This window comes from Gavialis gangeticus, unplaced genomic scaffold (assembly GCF_001723915.1).
Source record: "Gavialis gangeticus isolate Ggan-Ray unplaced genomic scaffold, GavGan_comp1, whole genome shotgun sequence".
In the NCBI taxonomy this organism is placed as follows: Eukaryota; Metazoa; Chordata; order Crocodylia; family Gavialidae; genus Gavialis; species Gavialis gangeticus.
The window spans coordinates 20,290,195-20,311,169 of NW_017728993.1; the positions used below are offsets into that span (position 1 = coordinate 20,290,195).

The following is a 20,975-nucleotide window of genomic DNA, read 5'->3' on the forward strand; positions in this document are numbered from 1 at the left end:
CAAGTGTGTCCACCTCGCCCCACATCTTAGTGTCATCAGCCAACATGGACAGCATGCTTTCCACCCCCTCATCCAAGTCGCCAATGAAGATGTTAAACAGTGCGGCCCTGAGGGCCGAGCCCTGGGGTATCCCACTGCTCACATCTCGCCAGGTTGAGTACAACCCATCCACCAGTACTCTCTGGGTGCACCCCATCAGCCAATTTTTTAGTCCTCAGGCATTGCTGAATGCCCTTGCTGGGCCAAGGGGTTTCTGAGTTTGCTTCTCTCAGGCACTGTTATTCTTTGGGTCTGGAGGATCATCCCCTTAAGGTACGACCATCCCTCATGGACTCCCACCTTCTCCACCTTCTGGGCCCTCAGTGCCTCCCCCACTAGCCTCCTAAGCTCATTGAAGTTGGCCCTTCTGAAGTTAAGGACTTTATCCTTGGTGTAAGCCCTTGACACTCTGCGTTGGATAGTGAAATCCAGCAGGTGATGATCACCATTTCCCAGGTGGTCAAGGACCTGCAGTCCCCTCACCAGGTCATCCCCTGTGGCAAGGACCAGGTCCAGCAAGGCATTACCCCTAGTGGGGTTGGATAAGGTGAAGGTCCTGTAATACATCCAGGAACCTACACGAGCGGTCAGACCTGGCTGTCTGCTCCTCCCAGCCAATGTCTAGTAGTTTAGGTCACGCATGATAATAACATCCCTTGACCTAACCACCTCCATAAGCTGACTGAAGAAGTCCTGGTCCAGCTCTTCCCCCTGGTTGGGTGGTCTGTAGTAGACACCCACCATAAGGTTCCTTTCACCACACCCCCTTGTAGTTTGACCCACAGTGTCTCTGCCCGACCCTCCTCCAACCTGAAGCTAATCCTCGATGATGTGAGGTGCTCTTTGACATAGAGCACAACCCCGCCCCCACCTGTCCTCTCTGTCCTGTCCCTTCTATATAGGGTGTATCCCAGAATGCCCACCACCCAGTCTTATGTAGGGTCCCACCAGGTTTCTGTGAGCCCTACTAAGTCTGGGTTCTTACTCGCAATCAGGAGGCACAGTTCCTCCTGCTTACTCCCCATACTACGAGCATTAGTGTAGAGGCACTTGAGGCCTCCTGAGGGTGCACGTGCCACCCTCCCACTCCCAGGACAGTTGTGTCTCCCTACTCCCAGGACTCCTGAGGGTGCACGTGCTTCCCTCCCTGGATAGTTGTGGCCCCCTACTCCCAGGACATTGATGCTTACCTGGGCTTCCCTTCCCCTTGTCACCCTGCATGCTGGTGAAGCATCCTCTCCACTCAAGAGGATGCTGCCCTACTCCTTTGTCCTGTATATGTTTCCATGAAGTTTCTTTCAAATTCTAGTGGCATATTTTTGTCCTCTGTTTCACAGTTTTTTCTCTGTTGCCCCATATGCATGCAGCTTGTTCTACAGTCTAGTGTGCCAAATGCCTCCCCTCTTCCTTCAGGCTCTTATCTTCAACCAACCATCTCCCACAGAGCCATTTAGCAATAATCCCCAATTACTGAAATGTCTAGCCATCATCTTGCCTATGGCATGTGGATAGCACTGGTTCCTTAGGCTCCTTTGCAATTCCAGCTCTGGTGCATTGACTAAACTGTCATCCATTTTTGTGTGTGTATGTAAACTTGCCTGTTTTCATTTTGTGATTTTTTTTTTAACAGATACACTTTGTATGCCTTGACTTAAGTCAATTGACAATTATGCCTTTTTAGAGTATTCTCACTTTACTCATAATCTGTACAGCATAAACTATGTCCCTCCTACTTTTGAGAAGCCCATGTCTCTTGGGTGAAAAGGTCTACTGAATTAGTGCAATGGCTCACTGGGCCAGCTCTTTCCCTTCTTAACCTGCAGGGCTGTACTGGAACTATATTTTATAAGAAAAAAAATGTCTCCTCCTTCAGTGCCCCCAAGAACAATTTAAACTCACTGGGAACAGAAAGGAATTTGACACTTAATTTTGCCAATATAAATTGAAACATTTACATTTGTGTTGGCCTCAAAAGAAAAACCACCAAATATAGCTGTCTGACACAATAGAATTCATGAACAGAATGAGGATAAATTTTCCTCACTCATTCATGTATAGAAACTTTGTTCACCTTTCCTGCAACTGTGAAATTGGTTTGAAATGATGGGCTGATATTTCTTCATGAGTTACTCTTGACACACCAGAGCTACTTTACTAACTGCAAAATATGTACTCTTTGGGGAAACAAAATTCATTTACAAACATGAATCTGTAAACTTTGTTGCTGGTGATATCCAGCGAATGAATTTATTAAGGCTTATATTCTATGAGTCTTTTGAGACCTCTTGGTTTTCTTCTAATGAATAAAGAAAAAAATATCAGCAATGGAAATATACAGCTTTTCTGTGGAAAGCACGCTGGCCAAGTTTGTGGATGATACTAAGTTATGGGGAAAAGTGGTCATGCAATGAGAGAGGATGTGGATCCAAGTGGACCTGGACAAGCTGGAAAGGTGGGCGGAGTGGAACCCGGATGCAGTTCAATAGGGATAAATGCAGAGCATTTCATCTGGGGAGAAGTAACCAGCAGCATGAATATAGGTTAGGAGGAGATGTCCTGGCCAGCACCATGGCTGAAGGGACCTAGGGGTTATGCTTGATCATACGATGAACATGAGTCACCAGTGGAACAGTGTAGTCAACAGAGCTAATAGCAACTGGGATGCATTGGCCAATGCATCACAAGTGGGGCTAAGGAAGTGATACTTCCTCTCTACTCAGAGCTGGTGAGACCCCAGCTGGAGGACTGTGTTTAGTTCTGGGTGCTGTGCTCCAAAAAAGATGTGGAAAATTTTGAAAGGGTCCAGAGAAGGATTAAAGGCCTGGAGGACAAATTATATGAGGAAAGAGTAAGAGATCTGGAACAGTTCAGCCTAGAGAAGAGAAGGCTGAGGGGGGACTTGGTGGCCATCTATAAATATGTAAGGAGTGAATATCAGGAGCTGGGAGAAAAACTGTTCACTAGGGCACCCCACGGGAGGACAGGGAGCAATGGCCATAAACTGTTAGAGGACAGTTTCAGGTTGGATGTAAGGAAGAACTTCTTTATGGGAAGGGTGACCAGAATCTGTAATAGACTTCCCAAGGAGGTGGTTCAGTCCCCAGCCTTGGAAGACTTCAAGAGGACACTGGACAGACACCTTGCTGGGATCATTTGATCTCTGTAGTGTTCCTGCCCAGAGCATCAGGTTTGGACTCGATGATCTTTTGGGGTCCTTTCCAGCCCTTCGGTGCTATGATTCTATGACTACAGTTTAAAACATTGAGTGTGTTTTTTTTAAACATTCGGTATAATTACATACCCCAATTACAAAGGACAGAGGGCTATCTGAAAATGAAGAGTTTTCTGTAGAATATCTACATAGACATAGGATGTTTCAGACACCTTCAAAAATAACCCAGTGCACTATTAGGTCCACCACCCCCATTGCTCACATTCAGTTAGTGATTCACAATAACATTCAGGCCCTTTTCTGCAATATTTCATCCTCTCAAGTCATCCCTTCTTTTGTTTTCTTTTGTATTTGATGATCGCGTCCTAAATGTAGTATCTTGGTCTTGCACATTTGCTGTTCTCTGCTTCCTTTCTCCCACCAACATGCTTTTGCTGAGCTTCTCAGTTGGCATATAACTCTGAGCAGAAGAGTTGGTGAGGGAACCTGTGATCTAGTCAAAGACCGCTGCAGAAAGAGAAGGGATTTCACAAGTCTCATCCTTTGTCATTTGAATCATTACTGATGTATTGTAGCTTTCCATAGGATATTCCACACTGTAGGTCTACTCTGGTGAGAGAAGATATCATATGGCTTTGCTGATGAGAAGTTGTTCTGTTATTGCAAGCTAGCAAGTGTAGACCACCTCATCCTTCTGGACCATTAAACAAGTGTTCAGCACAAACATTTGTCTTTAATTGCTAGAACAAAGCAAACTGCTGATATGTTTATAGTAACATCAGTGTTGGTATTGCTTTGGACTTTTAGAGAGCTTTTTATGTTGAGCAAAGTGCTGGAGACAGGGACTCCTGAGTTCAAGTCCCAGGTCTCCCAAGGACTTGCTCAGTAGTTTAAGCACGTCACCTATCACTTCCCTTTGTTCCACATTTGTAACACAGGAGTAACATTACCTGTCTCCCAGCATTCACTTTTATTTATTCTTTCTATTGTGGAAGTGCCTAGGATAGCCAGACAGCTCAGTGCCAGGTGCTGTACAAACACAAATCTTCACCATTGGGTTGGAAGAATTACCCGAGTACTTAGTAGCAGTAATGTCAGATCCTACCTTAAAGTTACCGAGAGTTTTTTCAATAACTTCAACCCATGTAGATGCTTTGTGTTGCCATCGTTCTGTGGGCTGGAATGCAGTGTGTTTTAAAAAAATAATGATTTGGATTTAGATAATAGAGCACAACCAATAAGTTGCTTCAAAATGTTCTGAATGAAGGAAGCCAGTCGGTCAGGGGGTGGAGGGGAGATTCTCTTTGCAACCTCTGTTACCTCCTGGATAACCTGCACTTCTCCAGACTCTGCCCTCACCCGTGGCAATGAAGTATGCCGGGTTTTTCTTGCAAGAGTGACAACTGGAACATTCAAAATGATATGTTTAATGAATTTGGCAAAGAGCAACCTTGGCTTTCAAAAACTCTTTTGTATTGAGTAGTGGGAAAATTAACCCACTTCTGTGGACTGTAAAAGGGAAGCAGGACAAAATGAGAAGCTTGAAATGAGATGAGACCACAGCAGCAGAATATAAGTCTTTATATTTGCCCATGCATACTAGATTCCCATTTAACTTCTCACTGTTATTTTGATCGCATTGTCTTAACTTGCGTACAATAAAAAAGGAGCTTTCCACAGAGTGACTAGATACTACAATTTTGTAAAGAAAGAGCGTTAATGTCCCCATATTAAACCATGGAAACAGCAAATGGCAGTCTCCCCCCAGAGGTAGCCTGATTCTATTGATAATTTTTGTACAGTAAATTACTGGAATAAGGCTTGGAGTGATTGTATTGACTGCCCTCTTGCTTACAGGAAAGGAATATAGCCGGCTTTCTCTTTCTTTTTCTTTTGCTTTTGCTTTCCTTTCATTCTCTTTCTCTTTCTTTCTCTTTTGTTCTTTCTTTCTTTGAAAGTGAAATGTATCATTGAGATTTTCTTTTAAATAGCACAAGTGCAGAGATTGTGTGGTCACCTTTCCCTGACCAGAACCAGCATATATGTAGGAGAGTGTTTATTGTCTTAACTGTAAGTGATATTCTTCAATCTCAATATTCTTGTTATTCTTGGGAAAATTTCTACTTAGAAATTATTCCACTTTTGTGGTACATATTTTTTCCTTCCATTTTTATTGTTATATTTTTTGGTAGGATACCACATGACCCCAGTTTCTTAAGAGTTCGTTAACAGTGTCTATCTTTTGGCTGGGCTCAGATGTATCAGAAACTGGATTCTGTTAACTTTATAATGTGGGACTTTGTTTTTCAGAGCAGCATTGGGCCAGGTCAGAATTCAAATCCAGACCCCAGTCCAAGTAATTGGAAATTCAGAGTTGTTCATAAAATAGAAATAATTTTTCATTAACATTTTATAAAAGAAAGAAACTATCCAGCAGGAAATTTTCTGACTTAAAAAAATAACTAAAAAAACCTGTTTATTCCCCAAATATTCTGTCCAACTGTTTTCTGTTGATTCATTGAAACAGGTTTCTTTTTTCCCCCAGGAATCTACATGCCCATTTAAGACTAGGGGAGAAAATCTAATCAAAGGATTGCCAACTCTCATGATTTTTGTCAGTAGCTCTTAAAGTGTACGCTTCAGGTGTGAAAAACGTAGCTCTTTTTTTTATCTGTCTTTTATCTTTCTTTTATCCAAGCCCCCAAGGTCTGGAACAGCCTGCCGTCAGAGGTGGTTCAAGCACCTCAATTGAACACCTTCAAGAGCAAATTGGATGCTTATCTTGCTGGGATCCTATGACCCCAGCTGACTTCCTGCCCTTCGGGCAGGGGGCTGGAGTCGATGATCTTCTGAGGTCCCTTCCAGCCCTAATCTCTATGAAATCTATGAAATCTATATGTATTGATATAAATATAAATAAAAGTGCTAGAGCTAAATAATAGAGCTAAGTGGCTCACATTTCTGAAGCATAGACTTTAAGACCACGACCAAAAATCATGAGAGTTGGCAAGAAAGTGTAGTCAATACTAAAGATTGGGAGCCAACATGGCTCGCCATGGCTAGCTGTTGGGGCAACAACCTTGAGAAACCACAGTTTAAGTCTCTGCTGTTCCAGATAAAGATCAGGGGCTTCAACCTTCATCGCCTCCATCCCAGGACACTGCCCTGGCTATTGGCTGAGATGTGGTAGATGTGCTTCATATAGTCATGCTGGAGCTAGTCTACTTACAGGGTGGAGTTCTTGGTGTAAATAGTCAGGCAAAGCAGTGACTTGACCTTGGGTGAGTGCCTGAAGCATAAGATCCCAACCTGTGTGTAGGCACATGCTATATTCTAAAACTGTCTATGTTTAAACACGTTAAAACGAGACTTTTTGTCTGTTATCTATAATGGCCCATAAACAACTGCTAGTTAGTCAATATCCTATTACTGCCATAGGTAGATATGCTTTGTTTCTAATTAAACATTCATTGAACAGTGTTGCTTACCTCCCCCGACAAATGGTGGACTCTCAAAGTTCATAATTGCTTTCACTAATCTATACCTTTTTCTGTTTCAATGCCTTGCCTTTTATTTAGTAATGCTTAATATCAGAGGCAGGCTCAGAGCTAAAGAATGGCTCTGAAATACCAAAGAAGTGATCCATGCCGTGTATAGATTCCTGTTGTTAACAGCACTCTGTGTGGTCCTGCTTGGGTTTTTCCCCCTCCTTTCCTGTTTACTCTTTCTTTCAAATAAATAAAATTTAAAGAGAGAGAGAGTTTATTAGCTCCCACTGCTTATTATTCACTTCAAGCCAGAATCCTCTGTTTGTGGCGTTACAATAATCTCTATAGGCATTAACTAATTGATGTCACAAGCACAGGGTTATAACTGTGGCTGTGTAATTTGTAGAATAAAACCCCAAACCATGAAAAAGGAGCGCGGTGGGTTGTTACCAAAACAAACCTCTTAAAATTTTGCATAGAAATCTGAGGACCCAACTGAGGTCCCCGTCCCACAAACGTTGACACAAGTGCTTAATTTGAAACACACGAGGAGAGCTATTGACTTCAGGAGGGTAGTCATATGCTTAATAAAAGCCTGGCCTGCTTAATAAATGGCTGGCAGTTTCGGGGTCTAAATAGGCCTAACTTACCTCTTCCTCTGACTCTTTTAGGGGCCTAAGACTTTTTGAGAAGAAGGTAGAGCAGTCCATTTCTGCAACTATCCAGCCAGTAGCTACTCCTTCAGAAGTTGGCATTGGCTTTCCTTGAAGAATATTCTAGATAGCTGGTGACTTTAGATAATCCATCAGTTCCCTTTGGCTCACGGCACATTTTCAGCTATGCATTGATCAGACAGATCATATGAAACTAGGGCCTGTGAGTGCATGCTCCTAGGTTTAGTTCAACAAAGTAAGCAGGCTTGCTTGGTAAAATTATGACTCTGGGAAGGTATATATTGCACTGTATTGGGTCAACTCTTTGGAAACAAGGCTGCTTTTTAGCTAATAATACATATTTACTTTATATTGCACTACATACCTCTAAATCACAGTGCAAGTAAGAAAGGCTCTTCATAATGATCACTCTTTTACAGATGGAGATACCGGGGCATAGAAACATTAGGTTATGTGCTAAGGACCCTAGAAATCAATGGCAGAGTTGGACGAATACTCAGGAATTCCTAGTAAATTATTCAATCTCTGGTCATGACAGTAGGTACAAATAACAATTATCAACCCATGCTAGGGAAGAGACCCACTGAATCCATTTGTACTGGAGATGAACAGAACTATGTTAAGAGAAAACTTGATTTTTTGAAAGGTGTCAGTGAATCTTTAATGACTTCCCTTGACATGGATACTTTCTAAGTAAATAAGTACTGGAAATGTTGACACCTGTTAGACGGGGAAACATTCAAACCAAGTGGGAAACCTGATAAATTGGAAGGAACTCAAGACACAGCATCAAAAGATCAGGGTTCGGAGAAACTGATCTCTGAAGAAATATTTTACAAAGTTATCGAATGTTAGACAAGCGGAAGGATGGCTACAGTATTCTGTTACCTTGCCACTTCTGAAAGATGTAAGCACCAGGAGAGGGAAGAGTTATTTAGCTAAAAAAGGTATCAAGAGCTAGGCCCAGGAATAGTGAGCAAACCATACTGGGGAAAATATACGCTGAAAGCTATGGAAACCTCCTGAAAAGTCAATGTTTGAATCATGGAAAGAGGTGTTTTGGAAACCTCCTTGGAATCCCAATCTTATAACTGGGAATATTTAAGACAATCTCTGTTGCAACACTAGGAAATGCAGTAGAAGACACAGTCCTGCATCAGAAGGGGATGCTCAGCAGATGGAAATTTTACCCTTTGCAACTTTAATGGTTCTCTGAATGTGTCATGGTTTACCTCCCATGACAGTCAGTGAGAAGGGTCATCTTTTTATAGATGTGAAGTGGATCAGCCCCAAGTTCTCTAAGTGTTTTATTTCTCTGCATTGACCAATGCATTTCCCAGTGTGTTCTGTATGGAGTTTGGTCTTATGTGGCTTAGTCCATGCTTAGTATAAGGCCTGATCCTGAATCGTATACTGTGTACTTGGTCTGCTTGACTGGCTCTGTATGGACACAGCAGTCAGTCTATATGCTGTCAGTTGTAGGATGATAACCACTGGCAGTAAGAATTTGTTCATGTTTCTGTGGCTACCAGTACATTTTCTGTCATGGTTAGGAGTATCTGTGCTATAACGTGGTTTTTATTGTGAATGGGGCAATAGAGCCTCAGATGGTCCATGTTACAAGAGTGCTTTATGTATATGTGTAAGTAAGATGAATTATAATATAAAATATAGATGAGGTACCAGTAGATGGCACTCAAGAATATGTTGCGTTCTTGACTTTTGTAGGACCAATAAAACTTGTGGTTGTCACAAATGGTAACTCTTTAAATCAGTATTTAACATCCCAATCATGACAGCCGTGCAGTGTGGCAGGGTAGATATACACCTTCAACTAGCTAAATAAGATATATCGAGATCATAAACTTTTGTGAACTTGAGCTCACTTCACCCGACGCCATGAAAGTCATGCTGTCATGCAACTTAGCTCAGTTCTTTTTGCCTATAGGACCTAGTGACAGCATCCAACTAATTTTCCTTCCCTGTCTAAATTTCTTATTACTTCTCACTTCAATTTCTCTGTAGAAGAACTAAGATACTGTACTATAATGCTGCTAAGTACCTCAGAGAGGCCTGGCAAGGATTTAAACGCTCTTTCCAATTTTTCCTCCACTTTCAATAAATTAGCAGTTCTTCTACACAGGTTTCAAATATTACGGCATCACAAGAAGCAAGGAAGAATCTTAATCTGTATGTGCCTAATTGCTGTGTCCTTGAGATGAGTACTTTCCAGGGGAAAAAAATGTTCTAGTCAATTGTTTGGTAAAGGTTGTAAAGAATAAAAAAGTATCTTTATCTCCTGTACTTAGCTTTTGTGAAAGTTATATGAAGGTGTCAGGTATTAAGAACAAATGGAAGAACCTGTGAAATGGAAAGATGATTAAAATAGCTTAATGGATCAGTGCTGTCTTTTATTGGTTGGACTTGGTTTTGATTCTCAACCTGAATGAAATTACCAAATATTACAAAGATCAAGTGTCTGCAGAGGCCACTGTTAAAATGGTTTAAAATGCTCATTATAGCTCTTAGCTTGAGTGATAACATATCCCAGACTACTTTCTAAGTGTTCCCATACACCTATATTATCAATCATTGATTCTGCGAAGTTAGCTACAGCAGATACAATTTGCTAAGATCCCAGTCAAGCGTCAGCAAGGAGACTGGTTCATTTTATCATGATACAATGAAACATTAGCAGCTAATAATGGAGGAAGGAGAAGGTGTGAGATCTTATTTCATTATGTGAAAAAAAGCTTGTGATTTCAGGATGGATGGAAAGAAAAGATTATTGCTTGGCATTATAATGTGAAAAACCCACCCTCTTAAATAATCAGATTATCCACTCTAACAGGATTTAAATTCCTACATTTGGTGGGGTCACTATTTAAATCCAAATTTTGTCTTCATAGGTAAGTGTTACACTATGAATGGAAGGAATATACAAGCAGAGAAACACCCACCTTTGTGAATTGAAGCGACTATTGTCACAGCAAGGTGGAAGCAATCACACTCTTTTCTTCTTGATGCTCTTTAGCTTCTTTGGGCACAGTTCTCCTTTCTATAGAGAGCTCTTTCAAACTGTCATTTGCCCTGAGCCAGTCTTTAGCCTGGACTTTCCAAAAGTCTTTGTCAGTTATAGAAAACTATTTTAAAAATAAATTCAGAGAATAATCCAACTCTGATAATGCCACATGCTCAGGCCTGGCAAACCCCCCCTGTGATATTAAATAGAGTCGACAATAACGGGAGTTACATGCCCAGTGGCAGTATGTCATGAACAGGCAGTTTAAAAGATGGCAGCAGGATTTACCTGATTTCTGAATGTGCATTTTGCTCAGGGTGTCCACACAACACAGTTACTCCTCTTCCGATCACTTCATGACTGGTGGCATCAAGACTTCAAAGGCAGAAGTGCTGGAATCTATCCCCTGCTCCTTTTGTGTATTTTTGTGAGTTTATGTAAATCCAGCCATGTTGTTTATTTAAGTATCTAACATAAGGAATTAAGTAAAGTCGATAAAACATATACCATGTTCAAGTTAAACGCCCATTAATTGAAAGAAGAAACAATATCACTGCATACCTCTTCCCCCTCCCCACCGAGGTTGATGTACCCTGAGTGGCACCATGTCTGAGCTTCCCCCCTTCTTTGAAAAAAAAAATGTCCAAGAGTTTTACAACCCCACCCAAAAAATTACGGTATGTGATAAGAGCTCACATACCCCATACAATTTAACTGTAAGGTAAATTGTACATGTAGTATTAAGCCTGAGGCAAGCCGTCTTCAGGCCCTGGTGGTACTTTAAATTCCCAGGTGCTGAGCAAATATCAGACAAACCTCTCTTACAACAATAGAAAAGCGTATCTTCTTGTAGTTATATATACTGATGTATATTTTTTCAACAAGGCAAATTACTTTGCCAATAATTGTCCACTCACTGATTTCATCTTGGAATGTCATTCAATGATTGTAGAGTTAAGTGGTAAATTTACCCAGTGGAGATTGCTTAAATTGTTGACATTAAGCGATGTGTGACAATGTGCAGAGTTACAGTAACCAGAGGATTTTTTTTTTTTGCATTATTATGTATGGAATACATAATTCATTGGCAATGAAAATTATGATAATAGTGGGTGATATAGAGGAATGATATTATGTGGGTTTGACTGTATCCCCAATATGCATCCATTTCGATCCCTGCTAAATAGAAACCACTTCAAAATTTCACAGTCAGTCATGGATTTTTTTTAAGTTTATTTCTGACCAGTTTCTGACATTTCCACCATCTTCATAGGTGGTAGGTTCCTCACTCTGTCAGTTTTCAGATAATAAGAAATCTAAATTCTATGTTTGGTGGCATCATGATACAGATAACCGCTATCTTAGCCCATCTCTGGTTGACAGCATGCTATTTTGTGTCACTGTTCCTAGTAGAACAAAAGTAGCTTTAGAGAAAGCCACCTGACCTTCAATATTGATCTTCATTCAGTGTCATATCAAGTAAAAGTATAATATACCTAACATTTTATCTCTGTATCTGCTTGGACATGCAATATCTAAATGTTGGCTTTACAAGGTATTTCATTACACGTATCGTAGGCTCTGGTCCTTTATTGGTATTAAATGTAATTGGTATTGGTAATTAGTCTGTCCATTCCATTTTTTCTATGTTTTTATACCTCTCTTTTTCCTTTATTGTCTGAGTGGTTGTCAGTAGTACATTAAGTAACCATGGTTAAGAATTGCCAGAAGTGGTCTTTTCCCCGTGGGAAGTGGTATGTAAACAGTGCAGCCTTTATTTTAGGTGGCATTTTGTTTTGAGTGATGGGTGGTTGTTGTTGTTGTTGGGTTTTTTTTAAACATATCCACTGTTCTGTGCTTATGACGTATTAAAGAAATGCCCTTTGTACTTGAAGCAAAAGGTGATTGTCATCTCTGGGACCAAGCTGTTAGTGGCAAGGTTGTGCCCTTCAAACAACACCTACTATCAAACTCAGATTATCTGGATTTTGTGTTCTGAATTTAATCTTTATGAGTTGTCTGCACTTTGGGTTCCATGGATATAATATACTGAAAGCATTTACAAACACATTAAGATTGCTGTTCATAAGATTATTAAAAAAGCTACAGAAATTTTAGGCCTCAATCCTGCAAACTCAACTATATCCCCATGAGTGGAGCTAGGGTTTTGAAAAGGGGATGCAGATGGTGTGGTTTATCATCACATATGACACAACACATTTTTTTCCAGGTAAAAAGAAACTAGAAGCTTTGCTAATATACTTGGGGCTTAGGACTATATTATTCAGTTTAAGATCAAAGCAAAAAATTAACTCTGTTGGAATGTATATTCATTTGTTATCTCAGATATGATGTATAAAACACAACAGATTAGGCAAAAATAATCAAACAATGTTGTTTCTTTATTCCTGTAGTCATTAGAATTAAATATACATCTTTTTCAGATTAGTAAAACAAAATTTAGCTTTGTTGAGCTTCACTGAAGGCTATTTCCACAATCTGAGTTAATGTTTTGGGCTGGAGTTAGAATCTGTCTGCAGTCTTATGAGATAAGAGCTACATTACCAGGAGCAGCTAACAGAGAGCAGCACTGCAGAAGAAAGGATAGCCTGATTAGTGGAACATCAAGACCATTACCAAAAACAGAGGGATGTTAACAACTGTGGAATGAAGAGTTTAGAAGGAACTGGGTTGATTACAGTGAACTGTGAAGTCAAGCAACTCCCTCACTCCTGCCTGAATAGAAATGCTACTGTTGCCTGAATAGAAATGTTACTGCCACTGCCAGTAACTTGGTTTTAAACTTTAGGTGGACCAGGAATAGAAGTGGGGGGTATAACTGCACCACTAAACCCCACTGCTGGATTCACCCCTGCATAAGCCTCTGATTAGACATTTTGGTTTTGACAGGATTATTCACTTTTTTCAATTTGGCCATCACCTGGGTTTGCAGAATCAGGCTGTCATTTACAAAATGATAAAGGATGGGGCAAAATTAGCAAAATGTTTCTGCAAAGCTTCCAGAATAAAGAAGAACGCACCTGATTTCACTTCACTCTTTTGGAAGTGCAGAGTAGTTGGAGCGAATGGAGACAGACTCCCATTCATGTAAAATAAAAATCAGGGGGAAGCAGTCAATAGGAAAGTCTGGGCAAGGTGCCATATGTTTAGGGAGACAAAGCCCTCTTAAGGTCACTGAGGCTACATTGTGGCTTTGAGAACCAGTGGACTGTGGCCATGGCAGTTAGGGTCAGTAGTACCTGCCTATATAAGCATTATATCCCCAGAGTGCTCGGGCAGACATTAAGCGGGGTGAATCCAGTTGCTGTGCTTGCAGTTCTCTTCTTGACTATTGTGCTTTTCTTGACCCAGGACTTGGCACCTTAGCTGCCAGTTAGGTAGGCATGGAAGGTGTGTATTCCCTCTAGAAGTGTTCCTGCAGGTCAATGAGCAACCCAAACAGCTGAAACACTACCATGAAGGATGTCTGAGGGGTCCATCTAGCAAAGGGCACCTCAGGGGGTGAAGACATGCATGATTGGGTTTATACCACCTGTATTTCCTGCTTAGGCAGGCACATTTGGTGACAGAAAAGACAGGAAAAGACATAGTTTTAGGGCTTTTTGGCACATGCTTGGCCAGGATTGCATGAACACAAAGCTGACATTTTTTTCTTCTCTTCTGCTGCAGTGAGTGTATCCTTGGCATAGCTAAGGTTCTGGTCATTGAAGTCTGGATCTATTCAAAGTAGGATATAATTAGGTTATTTTCTATATAAAAATAAATTCCTCAGTTGCTACAGAAATGATACATCACCAATTTCATGGGACACTGCTGTATTTGGGGTTTTTTTTTGCTAATTGGAAGATAAGAAAGAGTCAAAGCAAGTGTTCTGCTTCTTACATCGGTGCAGGAGGCTGGCCATGTATTCTGTGAGCAGAGGAGAAGCATGGAAAAGTATGTTGCAGATCATCTACATTTAAATGAATTAGTTAATTTAAAGAAAAATGATTTCTTCTTTGTACTTTCTCATCTCACCCTGAGTTAATTGAGGTGCAAATTAAATGAAACAGTCAGCAAACATCTGAAAGAGCATCAATATCAAGAAAGAGAAAGGTTGCTCAATGAGGGAGTTGAGTCAAAGACACCCGAGGAAGCCTGGTGAAGGATTTAGATTCCATAGCAGAAAAAGTGATGATGGATTTTAACTGTGAAATAGTCTTCCAAACTCCATTATGGTAGCACCATACCTAGACATATTCAAACACGGAATATTTATGACTACAGAGTAAGGACCACTCCACACATTTCCAGAGAAGTAGACGGGATCACTAACCAGGTCTTTTCAGCTTCTTCACTATAGTGTAATTAATTCTTGATGCTTAATAGATTAATGTTTGTTAAATGAATGAATACTTAATTTATTAACAATTTGCCTTCCGTGTGTTAAAATATGATTTATAACTCGTTATCAGGGTTTATTGCATGTATTAATGAGTTATGTTAACTATATGCAAGTTAACATGATCCATTGTAAATTAGGACTTAGGGACAGGTGCACGGATGGGTCTGTGTTTCTAGAGACCACTATTAGCAGAAAAGATCCACTAGATGGAAAGCTTGTCCAAACTGACTACTGTCTCCCATTTCCCTTGGGACTTGTTGGTAGCCAGCAAAGTGAAAGTAATGGGTAGTATTTATTAGGGTTAGGACAAGATGGGCACAATAGTGGATATTACAATGAAATAGGGATTCAGTCTGTGTACAACTTATGATTCTGGTTGATACAACAGTTTTCATAATTAACCGTTTAATAATGCCATGGACTGCCTCCAGTATGAATACAAAATCCAACATCACTGACAATGGTTGCTCAATGTCCCTTTGGACGCAGACCAGTATATGGGAATAATCATGTACTCTAGTGACATAGGGACGCCAGGTTACCTGAGGCTTTGGAGAACTATTTGGATAAATACATCTGCAGAGGGCTGGTGTTTGGGAAATGGATGATCACTACAGCCAAAACAAAGAAGTTAAGTGTCACGGAAAACAAATTTCAGAGACTCTTTGGCTAGGGACAGAAATTATACATAAACCAATGTAAGTGATCAGAAACCAGTTCAAACCTGTAACATAACAGAAGTTCAGTGCACATAAACCACTTTCAAAATGGCCATAACCAGTGTAAGATAAACCTGGATGGATGTAGTATCAGACTTAACTGATTTAGGTTACAGAGGTTTATTCCACTTCTGTCCCAGATCCCCTCCAGATTCAAGTTAACTTCCAGTCCTCCAGCGTCCCAGGATGCTTTGCATCTCTCCCCCTGCCCTCTCAGGGTGTGGGAGCTAGCTTTGGCTCAAGCTGGCTGCTCCAGCTGAGCAGAAAGGCATGCTCTAGTGCACCCTGGCTTCTGGCCTGGGCTACTGTAGGCATGTGGCTGCATTTCCGGAATCAAAAGTGAATGTCTGTTCACTTGCTTATCGGTTCAATCTATGCAGCTGAGACTAACCTGTGAAGACTGAATCGATTCAGCCTGGGGCTTTTTGACTGTCTGTAACTGGCCATTGAGACAAGCAGAAGAAGGTTGGTGAGGAAAAGGAACGAGATGGATAAACTTTCATAGTGGGAGGCAAATTCAGCTGCAGGACTAAACAAAGTTGGCAAAAGTAAGACAAACCAGAAGGGATCCATGGTTCAGAGGACAATCCAAGAGCTACCGAAGGACCAGAGGAGTGTGCCCAGAGGACACTGACCTCAGCCTTAAGACCTCTTATAAGGAGCAAGCAACTTGAGGCATGGAAATGCGCATAGGTTATATATATATATTTGTTTAGATCAATTTATTTTTTGTTCTACCCAAGGAAAGACCAAAGCTGTTTTAGAACCTTGTGCCAAGTCAGTTGGGTATTACACGCATTGTGTGTACTTTTAAAACATAAATCACTGCCATTGGAGTGGCGGGGCATTGCTTTTACCTATGGCATGTTGCAGGGTAAACCTTAAAGTCGGTTTTGGAGCTGAAATGGTGATTTTGGGGAATTCCATGAGTAAATGGTTGTCTGCAAAGTCAGGGGATCATCCAGTCCTGTATTCCTAAATCAGAAAGCTGACAGCTTCATGGGACTTTGAAAAATGTACAGAACCACTGGGGAAGCCTGACAAGGAGGTGATGCTAATTTTAGGGCCTAGGCATTTGAACTGGATGGTCACTGCTGCCAAAAAGGATGTCAGACATGTGATCTGTACATAAATTGTTTGTCTAAAGACCCAAGGGCCTGCTTTGGCAAACCAGCATACAGAATGCAGCATTTGGACCTCCTTGCAATAGACTGGTGGTGTTTTGACTGCATAGAGACTGCACATGGGGCTCTATGACAGGAAGATCTTCAATCAGTAAGAGATCCTAGAGAAGAATATCCACTGTAGGGGTCACTGAGACACCGCTTCTTCCTCAAGGACTTTCAACTGTCAGCAGAAGAATAGAGAGAGTGTGATGATGAGAATTAGATTAGAAAAGGATCAATAGGCCTGACAATAAATGTAAGTAACACAGACATTAGTGAGCTGATTAGGAAAGAGAAATTAAATAGGATAGTGTATTCTGCAGCACCAGCTAGACATATAACTGTTGGGCAGAGAGTTTAGCTAGATGGCAACTATTAGAAAGCACAAAGAAAAATAGAAGATGATAAAACTCCCTCGTGAGATGAGAAGAATAAGCTTGATGAGCCTCAGCCATGGAGGAAAGCCAGCTATGAAAGAAACATAGCCCACAGAGAAGTTGGAAAGGGTGATAATGTCATACGAATTCCCATGCTAGATCAGACTGATGATCCACCTAGGCTAGTCTCCTGTCATACATAGTGGTAAGCACCACGTGTACCAGAAGAAGGTATAGAAACCCTACAAGGGACGGTCATGGTATAACCTCTTTCCAAGGGGTAGATTCTTCACGCACACATTAAAGATTGCCTTTTGCCCTCAAGTGTGAAGATATTGCTTCCAAAACTTTCCTTTCATCTTTACCGTTAAACTTTTGGGTATGCTTGTTATTCATACAAATATCTAGTTTGGTGTTGAATCCCGCAAAGTTTTTGGGTTCAGTGATATCTTGTGACAATGTGTTCCACAGGCTAATTGTGAAAAAGTCCTCCCTTTCCTCAATTTTGAATCTGTCCTGTGATACATGCTGTACTTTGCACTTTGGTTGTTCATAAAACCATGATTTTTATACCCCATAGTCCTCCAAGCCCATTTAACAGATACGACAACTGAGATTTTCAAGGCCAGATAAGGTGGTATGGATGCCCAGGTCCTGTTAAACTGAAAGGGAATGAGGCATCCAAATCCCCACATGTAGCTTTGAAAAATCTCAACCTGAAACAATATAATTATTGGTTTGCTCAAGCGCTAGCCAGGAGTCAAGAAAAGACATGCACATCTTGTTTCCTTCCTCTTACCAGAAAATGGGCTTTTCCTGTAATTTTCCTAGCTTTAAATCAGGTAGTTAAAAGCACACAAGGACACACATACTTGGACCTTATTCAAAAAAACCTCATGGCTAACACTTCAGAAACACAAATAAAAAGCACATTAAAAGGGCTAAGCTGGATTTCTTTCCCTACTCATAAAATACATATGGCTCCCATCCAAAAGAGTTGCCATGAACCCTGTATCTTGTAATTAATTCTGCTGTAAATGTCAAAATGCTTACTTTGCAGGTCTACTCTGACCCACTAAAATTAGTCCCCTTTTAACAATCCCTTTTATAATTTGTTTTTCAGCAACAACGGCGGCTTGACCTCCTGACTGTAACCAACCCTGGTGAGTAAGCTACAAGGCTCAGTTCTTTTCTCTCTTCTTAAAGAGATGGTTGTCTAAATGTGTTTTTTTCCCCCCTGTCTCTGACATGCAAAATGAAAAACACTGTTCCCCGGAAAATCTTTAACATAATAACAAGTGACAGCTATATTGTGCTTGGCAAAGCCCCGGGCAGTTATCCGTTCACAGAGCTGCCTCTTCAGACCTTTACTCTATGAATTTGAGTGCTGATATTTCTTTAAGCCTCCTGGGGTTACAGTTAGCGGTATGTCTGCAGGGCAGAAGCCCTAGAATTCACAATGTGTGTTCAAGTATCACAGAAATGCAAGTTTAACTCTCTTCAGTGGTAAACCTAGACATTTAATGGATGTAAGGAGGCGGCGGTGAACTGTTGGAAGGAAGAGAGGGAACGTGCAGATTCAATCTGAAGAACCTTGAAGCAAAGCGAGTCAGGACGTTTCTAAGCAGAACGAAAAGGGTTGCAAAACAGCCTTCACAGCAATGTCTTTCCCCATTTTTCCATAAAAGAAACATCCCGCAATGCGTTTGATTGAGTCGGGAGTCGGGAGGGTCATTTTGGATCTTTGGGGTGGTGCATTTTAAAGGTGACAAAATTAAGATCACAGGAGCAGCAGGGCTTTTTCACGTACTTTCTTCGGGCTGAGTACTTTTTCATTGATTGCTATGTGGCTTTTGGCTCAATCTCTTTTCATTTGTTCTCCTAAAGGTCTGCTGCCCACTAGCAACCGGGAAGCACCACTCTACCTTTAGTTCCCAGTAGGAGTCAGTCCCACAGCTGTATATACACCTTTTTGCCTGGCTTTAACTGGGAATAATGTGTTACCAAAGTGAACAGGTGTTACACGGCGTCGACACAAATGTGACGCGCACTTTGCATGGGTAACAGTTTTGCATCAATAATTACTCTGACATTGTAAATGTAGATATCATCTGTGACATGGTTTCTCCTTCACTAACCTTGTTAAAATAATAATTAAAAAAAAAAAAGGAGAAGGAGGAATACTTTGTTGGGACAGATGTTGGAGGCTACTGGCACTTGCATCACATTTTTGCATGTTCACTTTTCATACAGTTTGCAATTATGTTAATGTATGCTTAGGGCACTTGCTGATAAAAGCAACAATACAGTGAGATACAGCTATTGTCACCATTCTGACTACAGCTTCAAGGGCAAACCTGACACATTTTTCATATTTTCTATCTTCAGTTCCCCCTACTTGTAAAGGGAAAAAATGAGAAGAAGAAAAAAAAAACCCTGAAGGTCATAATCAGAATAAACACTCAGATTGTGGGTAAAGATATCTATGTCCACAGTCTTTTTTTTTTAATAGGAAAAAAAAGGGTTTGGAAAAGAAATTACTGAATAGTAGGCATTTGTATAAACTGTATTTATGATACCTTTGCCATTGTAATTTTTGATGTAACATTCCAGGGAGCAATAAAAGGGTTGATTAGGTTGAGTTTGTGCACAGATGTGATTACAGTAAGTAGCTATCACTTCAGATCTTTCAGTTTTATACAGCAGTCCACTAAATCTACATAACAATTAAGTGGAAGGACCAGTACAGCCAAATAGTAAAACTGTTTCTGCTGATTGCAGTGCATAAAAAAAATACCCAAAACAAATAAAAAATACCCTTCCATGCCATGCATTTTATTATGAGGGGTGTATTTTTTTGCATTTTGATACTTAGCCAGAAATCCACAATGATTAGCTTTATACATTTCAAACAAATCTTGAATTATATAATTGGATACCTTCAGTTTGACTCTTCAGTAAATTTGGTTTCATTTTTCAAAAGCCTAAGTATCCTCAGCATGGATTAGGCCACACTTATTTAAAGGTCTAGAGATAAAATGTGACACGGAGATCAAAGGGCCTTAGGGCACTTGGTTCCTCCTAAGACTTTTCAGAAATCCCAGCCAACAGATTTGGGAGTCTATTTGAAGTGCACAGGTTTGCAAACAATCAGTCTGGGGAATTATTTGGGCCTTGCTGTTTTTTCAACATTTCAGTCGAGTTTATGACCAATGAGAAATGTTGGTGATTGGAATCGGAACTGGGCAGTTTGCCTGAGAAATGACAACTGAAAATGGTTCTTCATTTTCCATCTTGCATAAACGTAGGTAACTTCCAGCTCAGTGGAGGTTATTCAGTTAGCTTTGCCTCTGATAGGAAGGTCCTGCAGGGCTGAGAGTGGGCGTCAACAGTGAGTGCAGTGCTTGAGCACAGCTTTATTGCAAGGATAGACGAAACAAGTTTTGATGCTACTTCAAAAAAACACCTGGACGATCCTTGCATGCTGCATATTTGTCATGAGATAACAGGATCTTTCCTGTAGGATCTCACAAACCGTTATCTCGATTTTTAGTCATTGACATTGTCCAAGGGTAGTGCTGTGCCGACTTCCCTCCGTGCCGACGCCTCCGCCCCTCTTGGTAAAGAACCGTCCCCGAGGTGTTCCTCCTCCCTCGGCTCGTTTGTGGGCTGGTTTCCTCCGAACCGCCTGCCACGACTTTGATGATCTACTGGTTCAGTGATATAAATCCGGGGGCGTACCAGTCCACAAATGAGACTCCGATCCCTCAGGGGTCCCACGTTGTCGAGGGCTCCGCCGCCCCTACACCCTCGCCTGTACCTCCAAGTCTCTCAGCCGCCTGCGTCCCTCTCGTCACCAAGGGCATGTCCGAGGTGCAGAAATCAAAGAGAAAACAAAACAACTGAATGCTCC

The 20,975-nt window shown here is 41.0% G+C and overlaps 1 protein-coding gene across 1 annotated transcript in view; it reads left to right on the forward strand.

The window, feature by feature from the left end:
* AGBL4 (ATP/GTP binding protein like 4) overlaps nt 1–20,975 on the forward strand; it is a 1,816,099-nt gene that overhangs the window by 950,183 nt on the left and 844,941 nt on the right. Inside the window, exon 8 of the mRNA XM_019528308.1 lies at nt 18,186–18,225. Within this exon, the coding sequence (XP_019383853.1) occupies nt 18,186–18,225 (40 nt within the window). The remainder of the gene's footprint in view (nt 1–18,185; nt 18,226–20,975) is intronic.